The following is a 16,687-nucleotide window of genomic DNA, read 5'->3' as shown; positions in this document are numbered from 1 at the left end:
AGATGTACCTTCTCAGATTGTGGGAGATTCCTTCCTCTCTGTCTTGTCAGTAGGGGTGCTTTCATTTTCCTTTCACCCCATACAATCTAACTGACCACAGACAACTGTTCACTTCCCCATACTTTTGCAGTATGATGCGAGGAATTTTTAGGTTCTTTATTTCTATGCGGACTTACTGACACAGTAATATAGCAGTTTTAATATCCCTTTCCCCTTCTCTTGAGATACATATACACTGGCTCACAAAAAGGTGTGAGAAGACACTGCTGCTTTAATTCTTCAGCAATAAGGCAGCTCAAGTGTTCTGGCATTCTGAATTAAAAACTGATTAATGAAATTCCCTTGTTCTGTCATGCCTGCATCAAATTCCCTAGAACCTAGGGCAAACTATAAACCGTCCACATCTGCCATATACATTGGACTATGTATATATCGCATATGAGCGTGCAGCTCAAGACAAATTGGGCTACTTACGTGCCATCTATCATTTCTGCTTAGTTCTGTATTCCTTAGAGATCCCCTTTAAAATGGGAAGAATCTTAGAAATTAATTTCTTGTCTTCTGGTAAATTACAAAAGTCTGAAGAACAAACAGACTATGGTATTTTATATTCTCTAGACAGCATCACTTACCATCCCCAGAAATATCATTTCCTCTTCTCTCATTTTCTCTGTTTTCTTGCGCTGGATATATCCACGCCAAACCTGAATTGTAAACAAAACTCTAATGAGATAAATGGGCCTTGTTACAGCTTCCTTTACTGTGGCAGACACAGGAAAAAACAAATAGAGGAAGGAAAGGCACAATATACAATTGAAACTATTACTCTTTAACACGTTGCCAGCTGCTATATTTTTCTAAAAGTATTTCTGAAGTTTGTTATCTCCTCACACTGGCATATCTACCTTCTAACACAACAGCATCAGGATTCAAAAAGTGTTTAGACTGAAGATTTAGACTGAATTCCTGTTCTCGTTTGGCTGAATTATCTGAATTATTCATGTGAAAGGACTTTTTCTGGAATTTAATAGTAATAAGCTGTTTTCATTTTCTCAAGATATGGGATGAACCATTTCCCCGGAGACCTCAGGAAAAGGCACTGGATTTCAAGGTGGTGCCAGAAAGAGCAATTGAGGTCATAAAAATCAGAATGGAAAAACAACATGTAGGTTATAAAGTCATCCTGTATTGTCAGTGCAGGACTGTTTCCATTGATCTCACATCTAGGGTTCTGTCTCATTTTTAAAGCGGTTTAAATGATATATTTCACCTTGCTAAACACCCTCAGAGCAACCCATTCGGAATGCTTCCCACCCTATGAGCTCTGTTTCTCCCTACTGCTGTTCTGAATAGAACACTTGCCTCTACCAGAACTGTTGTTACATCAAAGATCTCACCTTTTGAATGCAAGTGGCAGCATCACCTGGGTTTGGACCAGTCTGTACCTGAAGTTTTGTTTGTCTTTTTGTCTTTTCTTCAAGGTACATTTGCTTCATGAATACTGCTCGACGACGACCCTGGCGAGCCCGCTCTGCGACCTGGATCATTTTAACTGCTTCTTCAAATGTCATGGCCTTGACAGGTTTCTTCAATGGCACAGACAAAAATGAAATGACAAAGCAGAGTGTTTTGTTAACTGCCTAGCTAAGCTAGCAAATGAGACAATCAGTTAACCTTTTGTGGAAACTTTCTAAGACAAAACATCCCTGTCACAAACAGCAGAGACTCCTCTCTTATGCCACCTTGCAGTATCTTTGAAGTTTGCTGTCTTGAGACATGTTTTTCTGAGGACCTTAAGGTGAAAGTGAACCTGACATGTTGATGAAGTTTCTATAGCACTCCAGGTAGGTAGATGGTAAGGCTGGGCAGAGCCAAAAGAGTCAATGGAAGATGGAGAGGAGACAGGCTGCAGCTCTGGGGAGCACCCCTGAGAAGCAAAAAACTCCTGATGCTATAGTGGGAAACATGGTTGGCTCTATATATAGATTTATGCAGACTGCTAAACTTTATTCATTTATTCATTTATATTTATTTGAGAAAAACGGCATAAAGAACCATGGGTCTTTCTCCTATTGAAGAAAATTCCTTAGGCTACAGAATGTCTTCCTTTATTTTTCCCCTAGTTTCTGAAGGGATGGGTTTCTGGATGTGCTGCCGGGTCTCCAGCTCTTTTGTTGAATAAAAGGATAGGTTTTGAACAGGCACAGGCCTGGTCAACCCAGTCCAGGTAGAAGAGGGTTAGGAAAAAACAAGTTAGAAAAGGGCAGCTGGAGAGAAGGACTCCCCCTTCTCACTCCTGGGGACTCTTGTTAATGCCTCATGCTCCCCGTGGAAAGGCTGAATAGTTGTCCTTTCCTAACATGAATCCCCCTATTGGAGACAGTTCACACCTGACGCTTCAATATATACTGTGTGGAGCTCACTATACCACATTTTCAGTAGGGCTTTCTGCAATGGAAATACACAGGAGGACAAACGATCTGCAGAGCAGACTCCTCTTATGAACTCCACAGTTTTGGATGTACACTAAACTGCTTGTCACGGGGCTGCCATGGACACTCAAGAACACATTTGTCTGCTACACAGCAGGCAGGATTTCCTGAGTGTACATGGCTTGCTATGATGCGTGCGTAAGTGCTGACAACCCTCTAGAAATCACAGTGGTGATTGAACTGGAAGCATAGCACAGGGCACGGCATTCATACTATGTTCATAGGAGATTGTTTTATTCATATTTATTGACTCCTGTGTGTCTCTTGTGACATCCTGGCAAGGGAAACCTGGGTCCTGCCAGGGCCTGGTGCTCCCAGGTGAGCTAGCTGCACACCAGATAGTCTTATCCGTAGTGGATGCCATGCTGAAAAGGGATGAGAGCACAACTGTGGGAAACAAAAAGGCTCCAGGATGTAATGTGCTGAAACAGAGGATTTCCACAGACCAACACCAGACTATTAGAAAGTGCAGAGAATATACCCAGAAATTTACTGCGGAGGCCAAGGGAACCGCAGCTGCCCATTAAAGTAATCTAACAGAGAGACTGTGCTCTGCCTCTGCAGACTGCCTCGTTCTGTCCCTGGGAACCTTCCCTCGGTTGCTTTGTGGGATCAATACTACCACGTAACGCAGCAGGGAGGCAGATTTCCCCCAACGGCACAATTACTGTGGAGAATTCAGTGGTTGGGGCAGCGCAGGAGTTTGACTAAGTGGCCTGATCAGGACTGTCTCTTACGGCTACAACGTCTATGAATCTCAGTCTCCAGACTTGTAAGCACAGTTGTTTATTTCAGGAGGTTAGAGGACTGCTTGCAGGCAGTGCGCCATTTCCAAGAGGTCAAAAGTATATCAAATCCAGAACAGTCTTCACTGGAGCACTCATGTACTTCTCTGTAATGACTTTTGCTCTGCCAAAACTCAATTTTCTACTCCTCCTAGCAGCTGCAGCTCGATAGCTGTACAGAAGAGACTGCAGTCATTGTTCAGAGGTTATAAACAACTGAATACTAACAGTTGCGCTGACCTGAACTCTGCGTTTTGCCTGTTCCAGCCAGGAGTCCTCGTTCAGTAAAACTTAAGCCCACCTCGATTTCAGTAGGACTAATTATGTGATGAGAGTTAGCTAGGTAAATAAAGCACCTACTAAACTTGGCCAAAGTGCTGCCCTTTTGCTGACACTCACACACATAAAGCAGAGTCGACTCGTTTCTTGAGTCTTAGACCCAAGATGTGACTGGATATTACTAGACAGGAAAATTTAAGGTTACTTTTTATGTGTGCCGTATCTGTAAGCAGACTTTTACTTCCAAACTACTATAAAAATACTTTTCACTTCAGTGGCTTATGTGCTCAGACATGTGTAACTATAAACTAAAAAAGTTAAGCATGTTATTGTGCAAATATATGGGATGCTTACCTGTGTTTGCAATCCAGCATTACATAAAATCTCGTCAAGCATTTTCTCTCTCTGCTGCAAGACTTCCAGGTTTTCTTTAATGAAATACCTTGGGATAGGTATTTCTATGTCTTCCTAGGGGAAGAAATAGTCATGCGATGCTTTTTTAGAACTGCATTAAAATCACATTACTTATTAATTGAACACCTTTACAAAGCAATTAAATTGGACTGAGATTATTGATTTTTTTTGGAGTGTTAGGGAATTTGACCTCTGTAACAGCTGCCGAGCTGTTACTTTGCAATTACTTAAGACCTAATTCAACAACAACAAATAAATCAACCCAGTTTCTGAACCATGGCAGCCCAGAAATCTTTCTTTTTATAATGGCTCAATTATATTATGAAACTGTTGAAACATTTGGCATGGTTGCCAGTAATTTAAACATGATTTCCACTAAATTGAATACCTCTGGCTGTGTGATCATCCCACTTCTTTTTTAATCAACATGAAAAATAGATCAGTTCTCTTGCATTTTTTGGAACCATTAGAAAGAACCAAAGCACAGAATTCTGTTTGTCTACAGGTATTTCTGCACTGTCTGTAACTGTGATATCTCAGTCACTTCTCAAAATCAGGCTCAATTAGAAGTGGCTGTCTATTCATTTCCATCATTAAAAAGATGTAACTGATTCACTTTTTTGCCAATTTGTCTCCTGGAGAATTTCACAGTTGAGAAATGAAAGAAGTGACAGACAGGCAGGTAGACAAAAAACACCCCAGACACTAAGATGCTGCAGAGCAGCATCACCTGATCTTTGTATTGTGTTGAAGGCTAGAGACAATTCTTCAGAAATAGTTACTGCCAAGTATAGTTCTTTGGGGATGGAGGGCAGGACCTATATTTAATAGGTCTGGTTCATACTGGTGCCATGTTCCCTATACATTATTTCAGGAACATCCAAACATCTGAAGCAAATGATTCACCCTGAAGGACAGAAGAAGGGATGAGGGGAGACAGGCAATTACCCTGCCATACTACTCATCAGGAGTTGCACAATCAAGTTCTACAACAAAGTCCCCAGGTCTTTTTGCCCAGGGAGATTGACAGGTACAAGTCTTGACGTTGCACTACCACTGCTCTCTGTTCTGTCTTCTGCGGGAACTGGTGGGCTTTGACCTGCTCAGGGAGACCTCTGACTTGATCCTCTGCAGCCTCAATGCCAACTCTGCTGTGGACAGATACAGTGAGCAAAAGCAGGAGAACCGTGCTGATTGAGAAGAACAGTGAAAGCTCCTGGGCACAGGGTAAATGTGCTGCTTGCAAACTCTATGGCTTTCTAATTTCTAGAGCAAGAGTTTGCCGGGAAGGTTGTGGGCAATGAAAACAGCTCCTGCAAACTGCCAACCTACCCATTTCGTTACTAATACACCGCTGCACACTGTGCAGAACAGGGCATCCCTATTATGGGGACAAAGCCTCCAAGTAGGATTGTGCTTATCTCTATGGATTTTATCAATGCAGAGGTCTGGTCTGCTGAAGTTTCTAAATATTTGTCTTGTTAAGGTCCTTGTTTGCATTTACCAGCATTTCGACTGTTAATGGAAATGATTACATATTGTATGTTAAGAGTGCAAATTGCTCTAGGAAGGATGAAAAATCCATCTGGCTTTAGGTATAAGAAATCAAGTGGTTTGTCTGGACATCCTTGCATAGGATGGGATGGCTGTTACACTGCCAGGTAGCAGTGCAACGCAGTCAGTGCAGGGGTGGCGAGTATCTCTGGTATCTAACCTGGGCTTTAATCACCAGTAATTCTGGACTGTGACTTTTACTGACTGGAAAGATGAGATCAAAGCCGTAACACTGGAGCTGGCAGAGGTGGGGAGTAGAGACTACTCCTCTTCATAATCTCTTTTTGGGGCCCAACACTGAAAGGTTAGGCTTGCAATGTTTATCCTCAAGTCAAATTGGCAGCCTTCTAGCCACTCCCAGCTCCACATGGGATTTGCGTATCCAAATACCTTTACAATTACCCTAATAAATGGAGTCACTGAGGGTTGGAAGGCAACCATAAAAAAACATGAGACACAGAACTAGAGAAAGATGAAACTTCACCCCAGCTGGCCTCAGTAATGCAGCAAAAAGTAGAGGAAGCACTCTGCAACATCAGCTATGAGGTATGAAATGAGAGTTAGCATCTCTGTTCTGCTCCCTGATGATAACCATGCTGGTTTTTAACCCATAATAATATGGTGAAAGAAAGAACTAGAGACAGCCTTTCTGGACAGATTCTTTAAGAATTGGAAGTTATTTTTCAAGTACTGGCCAATAATTTTGTTTTGAAACCAAGAATATGTGATTATTTTATAAGAAAATATAATCAGGTCTGTATTTCTATCTACTGTGGAAAGCAATGTGTTATTGAAAAAGTCCAAAATTTCTTCAGGGCTTTCCTCTATTTTTGTAGTAGGAAGCTATTTCAGGCCTTCTGCAGTTTAAGGTGTGGCTCAGGAATTTGGATTTATGCTTGTTTTTTACTAGATGTGAAGCATTACTTTTCAGACTTGCCAACTATTTCCTGCAGGTGGATTTACTGATAAGTCATGAAAACAGCAATCCTTAGCGATTTCAAAATATGATTTGAAGGATCAATTTCCCCAGAGGTGTGTTTAGATCCCCAGTATACCTTCTCATAATTTAAAATAATTCTGTTAGGATTAAAAGAGAAGGTAAAGAGCTGGTTGAAATTCTTGGCAATTACTTCCTAAATTTGCAGAATTAAATACACATGCAATTGCAAACAGTAATATGTCTGCAAATCTCAAAATAATTCTCTAATGATATTAGGCAATTTATCTCATGTTATAGCTGAGATCCAGAAAACTGCAGTAACTAAGTTTCGACATTTTTCTTTAGCAAAGCTGTTATCAGCGGTACCTAAATTTGGCAATAGGTGGAGCTGTCTGCGAGAGAAGTGGCTATCTTTTTACAGCTCATTTTTCATCCTGCTTTTAAAGCACAACTTCCAGACTTTGCCTTATTGTCAGACTCATCTGGTTTAGCAGGCATTATGTCGGGAGTGCTTCTAGTTCAGGCAGTCCTGAACCCTGGATGTTGAAAACGTGCTCAGCTCCTGCCTCCTTTACACTAAGAGCCTGGTTTCAGATCTCTCATTCTAGTACTCATTTTAGAAGTCCAATGTACTATGAAGTACTGGGACAGATTATGCAACTTTTAGCACTACCTGTAACTTCTGGAAGAGGCCTGGGACCAGGCTGCTTCAGAGTGAAGCAAAGGGCAGACTGAAACAGACTGTACCTTAGTTATCAGTTGTCCTTTTCTGTCTAATCCCACTGTAAAATCAGGTGGAGTTGTTATGGTCATTCACATTGAAGCTGTCTAAGCTAATATGACTTCGTGTTAGGACACGTGCAAGAGGAAGACCCACAGAGCCTGTGCTGCTATTGATAAACACGAATACAACATACTGATCAGGCAGATCAACTTAAAATCTTGCTCCAGTACATAAAGTTCATCACAGACTGAATGTACTCTGATCTTTAATAACCATGCCATAATTACTGATTACTGTACACTAGTGAACATCCAAGAAGCTAAATCACTCCGTGCAACTTCACAGACAGCGAGTAAATGTGACTCTCCTTAAAAAATAGGATAGGCAGAGTTCCCGTGGAATTGCTCATTACAGAGGTACACCTACCGGGAGAAGCTTTAGATCTTCTAGGATATTATCGATGTAATGAAACTCGGAGTTCTCCAGCGCCACCATCTCCTTCTTCATCTCCAGGATCCGGCCAATCACGCCGTCTAGCACTCTCCGGATCACTGCCCGTTTCTGCTGGTGAACAAGTCGGTCGTGCGCCTCCTCCAAGTTGCGGAAGATCTGCATGTATTTGATGTAGGAAGAAGCTAACATCTTGAACACTTTCACGCGGTCCTTCTCTGGCTGGAGGAACTGTTCTCTCTCCGTCTGGAGCTGGATGTCGAGGTCTTTCTGGGCATCTGTCCATATCTTGTTGTAAGTGCTGATTGAAAAGAGGAGACTGTCTTAGCCTGACACAGCAGCAAGAGCCAGCACGCAATGTTATCAGGACTCTACAAGCAGGGATTTCTCAGAAAAGGAAGTCTGGAAATGCAAGCCACTGTATTTCCAAAAGGGATTTTAACTGCAGTTAATTTTTAAAATATAAAATCATTAGCAAGGTTACTCTTTTGGGTTGTTTTAAAAATTGGCATCTATTGCCTAAACAACATCTTTTATTGCTTAAACAGCATCTAAAAATGCTGTTTTATTAGTGAAACCTCAAATGTTAAAAACTTTTTGACTTCATCTTTACCATCCACTTTAAGCTACAACCCTGACAGGGCAGTCAGTGAGTTTCATTCAACTGTGTTAAGTGAGAAGATGATTTCATAAAAAAGGTGTCTCTCCCTAAGCCCTTAGAATAGGGAAAATTCTATTTTAGGTCTCTCCATGTTTGGGATGAGGACTACTTGATGTTGCTAAAGGGTGTGCTGCTTTCCTGCCTTTCTGAAATGGTTGTTCTGAGTTAATTTTAGGGTGAGGACTGTATTGGTGCCAATGCTACACTGTGGCTGTGTGTGCTATTTCAGACCTGAAGGGAAGAAAAGAATTAATTTATTTTCTATGGAAGCAATTGTTGCACTTCAAGCAATTGCTACATGTCTGGTCCAGTGGCTAGGGAGCTATGTGACATGGAAGATGTCACCTAAGGCCAGCTTCATTTCCAGAAGCCATAATGCTATTTACCTGGGGACTTCTGCACTTTTGGTGTGAATAGGCTGAGCTCTGCTGGGCGGGCTGTCAGTGGATTTTCACAGTAAGGTAGACCAATGCTGAATAAAGAAATGAACTCTGGGCAATGACTTGTTCAGAAAAGAGCCCAAACAGCAGGTTTGTCAACCCTGCCAAGAAAGGTGATCACACCAAACTGCTCTGCCTCCACTAAACAACTTTCAGAGCAGACTTCTTGCTGATCCACGCAGCACTGAGGGTGTGCTTGGTGTTAATTGTGACAAGAAAGCCGGGCAACTGCTAGCTTTGCTTGTGCTTGATAATAAACACCTAGGTGGGAGCTCTGCCAACTGGCCTTATCATTTCTGGTATCAGAGTACGGACTGACCACGGCCAGAGAATGCCGGGTGGCAGGACACTGCCCCAGCCCGATCCCAGTAGGACGCTTCCCGGGCTGCTGGGACTCGCCGCAGCACTCACCCAAACCCCCTAACAATCTAAACTCTGCCATTGAATTTGCTCCATTAACTTTTTAAGTGCATATTATGCTTTTCAGCTGACCTGGGTTTCTGCAGGATGCAGCTGGACTTGCTTTTCCTACTGCCTCTGCAGCCCACCCATGTCTTTCCCCTTCCTTTTTTCCTCCCTCATTTACATCCCATTACACCAACTGAATCACTCAATTGCAGTAATTAACCCAGGTGCAGGAGATAAACAAAATAAAACCAGCAAAGGGGCCAAAGATGGCCTTAAACAAGACCCTTAGGTTTGACCTGGTGGTTTGGCCAGCTGATCAATGGGATTTTTGTGCACTTACTCCGAAGCCAGCCCACGGAAGAACATAAACCGATGAGATTCATCAGCGCAGAAGGAAACAACGTGGTATTGTACTTACTTAGCTGTTGCCTACCCATGGATGATTTGATAGTGGGGAGGTTGTAAATCTTTGAGGAGGTCCGCAGGCTGTCCCCACAGCTATATGGCTGATTTATGAACAGTGATGTCCTTGGGCTAGAGTGTTTCCAGCACAGGTTACTGCATGAAGACACCAGAATGTACCCAAACATGACCTAGCTCTGCAATCGGCCCCTCCAATTCACAAAAACCTCTCTTTCTCTCTCCTCTAACTGAGGAATGTCAAGTGATTCCCCCTGCTGAGCCAGCAAATATCCAGTTTCTTTTTCTATTTTGAATGACTTTTTTTAGGGCGGGGAGGGAAGAAGCGCTCTAATCCTTCAGAGTACATTAACATACCAACCTAGAGAAATCTGTGAATCTGTGAATAAGGCCATGCAAATGGGATGTAATTGTTTCCATAAAGTATTAGTTTATCAGATCAGCACTAAGATGATTGCAAACACGTTGCTGTGGGTCTAATGCTAAGATTATGGATATTATGTTATGGTTGGAGCTCTTGCAGCACTGATGTCCTGTGTAAATGAGGGCAGAAGAGGGGGCAGACTCAGAAATGAAGCACTGCGGTGGACCGGCTGAACTTCCAGCTGCGGGAGGCTGGTGGCTCCTGTGAGCCTGCTGCAGGGAGGGTAACCAACACCTCTGGCCCTAGAGTTTTCAGGGTTGAGAGCTGTGTGGCTGGGAATTGTAGGCATTTAATAGTTGGCAGTGCCAGCAGAAGGATGATTTGAGTGTCTGTTTGGATCCCCTTGACTAAAAACTAGAGGATGTGCACTGCCAATTGCTTCCTTTCCCTGAATCCAGTTTAAAATAATTATTTTGGGGTTTCCTAGTGTCCAGATAAGAGCTCTTCTGGACTAGTTTGAAGGATAAGATGTGCTTGGTGTTTATAGCCCTTGCTGGAGGACTTGGCTCTCGAGGAGTTGTTTTGGTTTGAGGAAGAAGTGACCGCAGAAAGCGTGCATCTCGCTGCCCCTGAACACTGTCACGCTTTGCTTAGGGACAAATGTGTTCAGGAGTAGCAGTGCACATCCTCAAGATGCTGTGTTAAAAGCAAAGGACGGGACTGACTCTCCTTGCCTCTTAATCAGACAGCATGCAACCCCAAATCCTATTTGGATTTTTCCCAATTTGCTCAGTGTCTCTCTGCGTTAAGCTGCAAACTCCCTCCAATTGCTTCCACGTGCTGAAGGGGGAATACAGCACAGCCTCGAGTGCCGTGGCTCCTTATTTACTGATGCTGGTTCGTCTGGTAGGTTCGTTCCCACTCTGTAAAGGCTGGGTTGTGAGCTACACACGTGCCTGAGGACGATATTGCACCAGAGATGGATTAGAGCACCCGACTACCCTGCTACTGCTGGTAATCTGCAGGACTGAACGTGATTTCCCTACTCAAGGCATAAGCTTATTAAAACCTGGGAAAGAAGGAAGTCGGTTTCTTGATCTCTGCAAACAGTCTGTGTATAAATGATGCTGCAAATTGTCATAGCAACTACAAATAGGAGTGCTATGGGAAAAATAAGCAATGCTTATCCCACATAATGGGATGAGGGAAAAAACACATTAAGTGACTTAACTTCAGAGCCCCCAGAGCAATTTCTGGCAGCTTACAGTGGGGAGGGAAAGTCAGGGCTTGTTTCCTCACCAGCATCCCTTCTTTTCACTCCCACGAAGTGGAAGCAGAGCCTAGTACAAGTGTGTAAGAGGACTCTTGCCATTGCATGACTTCCAGCTTCAACTTCATTTTTATTGCTCCTGATCTGCTTATTTTGAGTGAAATTTAGACACAAGATTTTCTGCTGAAGTTATAAAGAGATGATTAAAATCCTGGCAGGTCACGCATTGCCTCATTTTTAATATTCCAGGGCCCTTTAGCTTTACATGTTTGTTTGACCCATCTCTTCTTACACTTAGAGAAATCTGTTGGTTTTCAGTACAGCTGAGATTAGCCTGCCTACTTGTGTTGAACTGGCTTTGAGACTTAAGCACACCCTTCTTGGAAGGATTTGTGCTGAGCATGCAAACTGTCCCTCAGACCACTCTTGAGCCAGGAGTGGAATCTGGCATCAGTGGGGTTGCTTTTGTTTCTTTTCTTTTCTTTTCCTCCAAATTGTCTCTTTTATTTGGCAGCCAAAGGGAATGTTTTCTGCTCTTCCAGGCCGTGGCACAGTTTGTGCTCCAAGCTGCGCCAGTCTGGATTCATACACGGGCTGATGAACCCAGGCTGTCTTGATGCCTGGCTTTTCTGGGGTGTCCTCTGAGGGCAGAAGTGCCTCAAGCTCCCACACTCCAATCGCGGAAATGCACAACGTTTTCTGATGTGAAGAGGTGGAAGCGAAAACTTCACTCTGAGCTAGCGCGGCTCTCTTTAGCCACCTAGTGTAGAAATTCCCTTGTTTGGTTATGAGTGTTGTGGTGTGTATTGCAGAACATACAGCATGAATCAAGGCAGCAGAGGCTGTATGCGGAGTCACGGTGTCCGTGCAGGGCTGCAGGCAACCGAGGCGTGGGCTGAGCGACAAGGAAGCGTGCGCAGGGTCCTCAGGTCTCCTCTGGGTGCTTGACAGGTCAGCCATTGTGCTAAGCCCTGGGCAAACAGGAGGCAGGGAAACCCTGCCCTGCAGCATTTGTAAATATAAAGGAATAGGAGACAAAGGTTGGAGGAAAAAGCGAGGCCCCGAGAGGAAAAGGGGCTTGCAAGAAAGCTGCTGCCTTGCTTTTCTCTTCTGAAAAATCACCGGGCTTGGGCTGGCTGCTGGATTACTCACATCAGCAGAGTACCTGCAACCCCATGACAACCTGCTCGAGCATTGCGTGGCAATTGCTGGGCTAAATGTGTTATAGGACAGAAGCAGATCAGTGTGGCCTGTAAGAATGAGAAAGAAATGGCCTTAAAGCAGGAACTGATTCAGACAATGTTTAAAAGCCTTTAGCTTGTGGTCCAGAGCAGTGCTGGCTCCCAGCTCGGTCAGGCCTGCCTGCCTTGCTCCTAATACAACAACAGCCTCGTAATTATGCCAAACTGCCCAGCTGGTGGCAGACACAAGGCTGCTAGATGACTTCCCCTAAGCATGCTCGCTCTAGCTGCGATGTCTTACAGCTTGAAGTATTTGAGGAAACTGAAGGATAAACCTCAACGGGCTTCAGTTGTGAGTGGGGCAGAAAACACATACAGCACGAACAGCTCTGTAATTCTGTCATCTCCAGTTCCAGTCTTTGGTACTACAACAAAGGGTGATGAGAGGATAAAAGATTTTTGTAGGCACGGGAGAGTTGCAGCCTTGAGTCTTGGTGGTGATCATTCTGATTGTCTCTGTTTTCCTCCGTTAATATAAGGGGGAAGACACTGATGCTCGCCAGGGGTGGAAAAAGGGACGAAGATGAATCCATGAATGTTTGGGAGATGTATTGGCGAGAACATGATAAGAATGCCCAGGAGGGAGCTAATAATTGTGGTGTTTGGATGGAATTTGAAGAATATGGCCTGGGGCCACGTGCTGGATGACGGGATAAAAAGAAACATTCAGCAACAGCCCAATCACTGCATGAGGCTTGGGCCTCACGGGAAGAAAACAGGACGTGATCACAAAATATGGAACTACATCATACTGCAGCCACGTAACGCCAGGGGAGAGAAAGAGAAGTCACTCTGACATTTTCTTACATTTTCAGTGCTTGATTTTGCAACCTTCATTTTCTTTAACTGAGCTTTGGGGATGTAATATAAAGTACATAGCTCTCCTTTGGTCGCTTCTGTCAGAAGCAGAAGGGGAAACGCTGAAGATCTTGTCTTAGATTAATATTTAACCATTGACTTTATGTAAGTTCTGCTTGTGACATGAGATTAAATTTTAGAGCTTTTGGATTGTTTAAAGCTCCTTGGTGGCAGTGGCAAATGTCTTGCAGCCAATTAAAACCTGGTACAAATGGCAGCAGTGCCAAGACTCGGCTCTGAACATGTCTGGACTGGGGCTGTACGGGTGAGTTAAGAAATTACCGGTCAAGAATCTACAGGTCAAGTAAATGGTAAGCGAATTCATAAAAGAGGAGGAAACGCAGCAGGAAAACACAAATGCAATAACACCTACGCAAATCTCCTGCTCAATGTCTGGAACAAAATGTACATCTGTATGCAAATGCTGGGGCTTGAGCACTTTAGGAATTGGGATACATCGAGCGCCTCTTAATCAACCTCACAGCAAATGTAATGGGCGTGCTTTCTTGTGAGCGCTATCAACTGTCCTTAGAAAATGTCGAGCGTGTCTGGACACGCCAACTTTTCTTTTGGCCGGCCGCTGGAGCTTATCGGCCCCGCGGGGATGTAGCCGAGCACTTTGAGTGTCCTGCCTACAACCCCCAAAAAAGACAAAGCTTACTACAGCAGGGAACAATGTGCTTCCACCAGCTGCAGAACACACCTCCGTGAAAATCACAGGGCCTTGAGGATGGTCAACACTTACATGGGTGAAAAACACTGAAACCCTCGCCATACAGGCTGTGTGCAGCGTGATGCTGTGCTGCAATACTGCCAGTCCTGCTGCTCGGAGATTCAGTGCATGCGAGGCAGCTGCCCTGCGTGCGCACTTAGTAACTCTGGCACGTCCAACTGGCTGCACAAGGCGCGTGCGATTTCTCTCTGTGCATACCAGCTGTTTTTCCAGATGTCCGAAAAGCAGCAGTTTACCTCAAACTCGAGGAGGGGGGGGAAGAAAAAAGCTATGTGCTGTGCAGCTTTTCTATACAAGACACAGGATGTGACTGTACAGTATTGAAAAATCTGCGTTATGAACTCAGCTGTGGCTTACTGATGTGCCTGCCTCTTTGTAGGATGGAGGCTGGCTTCCACATGACATGGCAACTTAGGCAGCCATTCCTGCTCCCAATATTTAACTATACCTTGCAAAATAATATAGCCTAGGACAAAATGAAAGCATTCTCCTATTTCTTAACTATCAGCATTGATTTCTGTTCAGCTCTGTGCTGGGATGCACCAAGTTGTGAATACTGAACGTTCATCTTAATGCTTATGGGCATAACAGCACTGTCAGCCTCAACCACTTAAAAATCATAAAATTAAACCTACATATATTTAACTAAGAACTCAGTACTTTTTATTTTCTGGAGTGTTTGGGAGGATTATGGATTCACGTTTTTTTTCTTCCCAAAGGAATTGTGTGATTCTCATGTGATAACCCAGATCTAGTTGCTGGGGAGGTAATAAAGAGCATGAACTACCCCAAAAACTTGGCCTAGGGAGGCACAGAATACATGAAACAAAGCTATCTAGTCTGCTGCTTAAATTGAGCTCTCCAGATGCAGTGCTTGGTGAGCTGGTGTATATTCAGACTCGTGTTTATGAAGGGCAGAATTCGCCTAGCTGTAAATGTGCACAGCTACAGAGTGATTGCAGTAAGTGAGCCAAGCAGCTTCAATGTCAAACTGGAGTCCCTTGGCAGTATCACTACCTCGTTTGGGAGCAGGAGTGTACATATATTTTTGTCCTGTGGTATAGAGATGCATATCATGTCTATATGGATTTACTGTGTAGGGCTGGCAATGCGGCAGGAAAAGTAAAGGGCGCTCTCTCTATTAATATTAAACTAAGTTAAACCAAACTGTGGAAGCACGACAGTTCTTCAGCTACGCTCAGTTTAATTCCTTCTGTGTTAATCAAGCCCAGGTAAGAGTGGCTGTATTTCAGACAGCAGGAACAACAGATTCTGAGAACTCTCCTGCGAAGAGGTCAAACGCTACTTTTTCTGCTTGTTTTAAACCATGCAGTTTAGATACCCATTCATGATTTTATAAACCTCCCCTAACAAAGTTACAGTGCCAGTTCGAGGCACAATTATTGCGCTACAGGCCGGGGCCTGCACCAGGTTAGCCAGCCACCAAATTGAGCCTTTCCTGAACGTGCAGCAGCCGGAGGCTGGCTCTGGGTGCTGGGACAGAGCCTCTGGACACTCTGCAGCACCCTTGCAGGTGTTTTTCCTTATTCCTTTCAGCTCACCCCTCTCCTGAGCTGGGAAAAGTAAGCTGCCTGGCTGGAAAAGAAGCGGCGTCCGGGCGTGTGAGGACGGCTGAGGCAGTGGCTGGAGGCTGAGGCGGGGAGGCCGAAGGTGGAGCTGCTCCAATTCAGAGCTGGAGGTGTGTTTTAAACCCTCCGGGGTCTCACCTGGCACAGAGACAGAGTCTGGGGGGAAGGCTTCCTAAGCGTAAGGGGTGGGTTTTGTATGGGCGGTATTTCTGGAGGAGCGGGTAGGGCTCCTCGCAGACATTTTGATGCGATGCCATCATCGGTGTCTGGCTAGTGCAAATAAACTTGTGAGGCTTTGCATTGCGCTGAAAGCATGAGGAGTTCATTACAGAGGGGGAAAAAAAAACATCTGTGCAAACTTTGGTCTGTAAGGGAGGAAAAAGTGTGTTTGGCGAGCAGAAGAGGACCTAACTCGGGATAGGTCGTATCAGGGTATGGATAATATTTCTGTTGGTGATCTGAGGCTTTGTGGGGATGAGCCCGGCGCTCTCCAAAGGGCCCAGGATCCTTTTTGGGGGCTCGGTCTCAATTTTTGGGTTGTTTTCTCCCCAAGCCGCGCAGCTCCCCGTGCAGCCCCGCGCCGGCTCCAAGCCCTCCCCGGCCGCTCCCCCCCGGCCGCCTCCGGGCTCGGCCCGGTCCCCCCGGCGCTACTCACGCCTGCGACATGCCGGGGCCAGGCGGGAGGGCAGCGGGCACCGGGACGGGGCCGGCACCGAGCACCAGCACCAGCACCGGGCAGGGCCCTGCCGCCGGGCCGGGCCGCACCGCGCCGCCGTTGTCACGGAGATGGGGGCGGGCACGGGCCCGCCGGGCCCCGCCGCTGCCTGAGGAACGGGCGGGGCGGCCCTGAGGGGAGAGCGGCGTGCATCTATTCTATTTTTTTTATTTTCCTTTTTGTTTTCTCTTCTTTCCCCCCCCATTTTCTCTCTTTTCTTTTTATTCCCTGCTATTTCTTTCATTTTTTCTCTTTACCTCCTTTTTCCCTTACCCCTCTTCACCCCTTTCCTCTCTCCTTCCCGCCTTTCTCTCTCCTCCTCCCCTTTCTCCCTCTCCCTTTTACTTACT

The 16,687-nt window shown here is 44.9% G+C and overlaps 1 protein-coding gene and 1 long non-coding RNA gene across 2 annotated transcripts in view; one reads left to right on the top strand and one right to left on the bottom strand.

Moving 5' to 3' along the window:
* Nucleotides 1-5,384, top strand: part of LOC106034531 (uncharacterized) — an 81,918-nt gene extending 76,534 nt beyond the window's left edge. Inside the window, exons 8-9 of the long non-coding RNA XR_007161209.2 lie at nucleotides 1,482-1,844; nucleotides 4,845-5,384. This is a non-coding gene — a long non-coding RNA (uncharacterized lncRNA). The remainder of the gene's footprint in view (nucleotides 1-1,481; nucleotides 1,845-4,844) is intronic.
* IQCA1 (IQ motif containing with AAA domain 1) overlaps nucleotides 1-16,438 on the bottom strand; it is a 105,190-nt gene extending 88,752 nt beyond the window's left edge. Inside the window, 5 exon segments of the mRNA XM_048058326.2 lie at nucleotides 633-704; nucleotides 1,398-1,586; nucleotides 3,911-4,024; nucleotides 7,615-7,939; nucleotides 16,278-16,438. Coding sequence (XP_047914283.2) covers nucleotides 633-704; nucleotides 1,398-1,586; nucleotides 3,911-4,024; nucleotides 7,615-7,939; nucleotides 16,278-16,288 — 711 coding nt within the window. The 5' untranslated portion in view covers nucleotides 16,289-16,438.
* Nucleotides 16,439-16,687: the final 249 nt, after the last annotated feature.

Source organism: Anser cygnoides, chromosome 6, assembly GCF_040182565.1.
Source record: "Anser cygnoides isolate HZ-2024a breed goose chromosome 6, Taihu_goose_T2T_genome, whole genome shotgun sequence".
Lineage (NCBI taxonomy): Eukaryota > Metazoa > Chordata > Aves > Anseriformes > Anatidae > Anser > Anser cygnoides.
The sequence above is the reverse complement of the archived record's forward strand: the minus strand, read 5'-3'. Positions and strand labels throughout refer to the sequence as shown.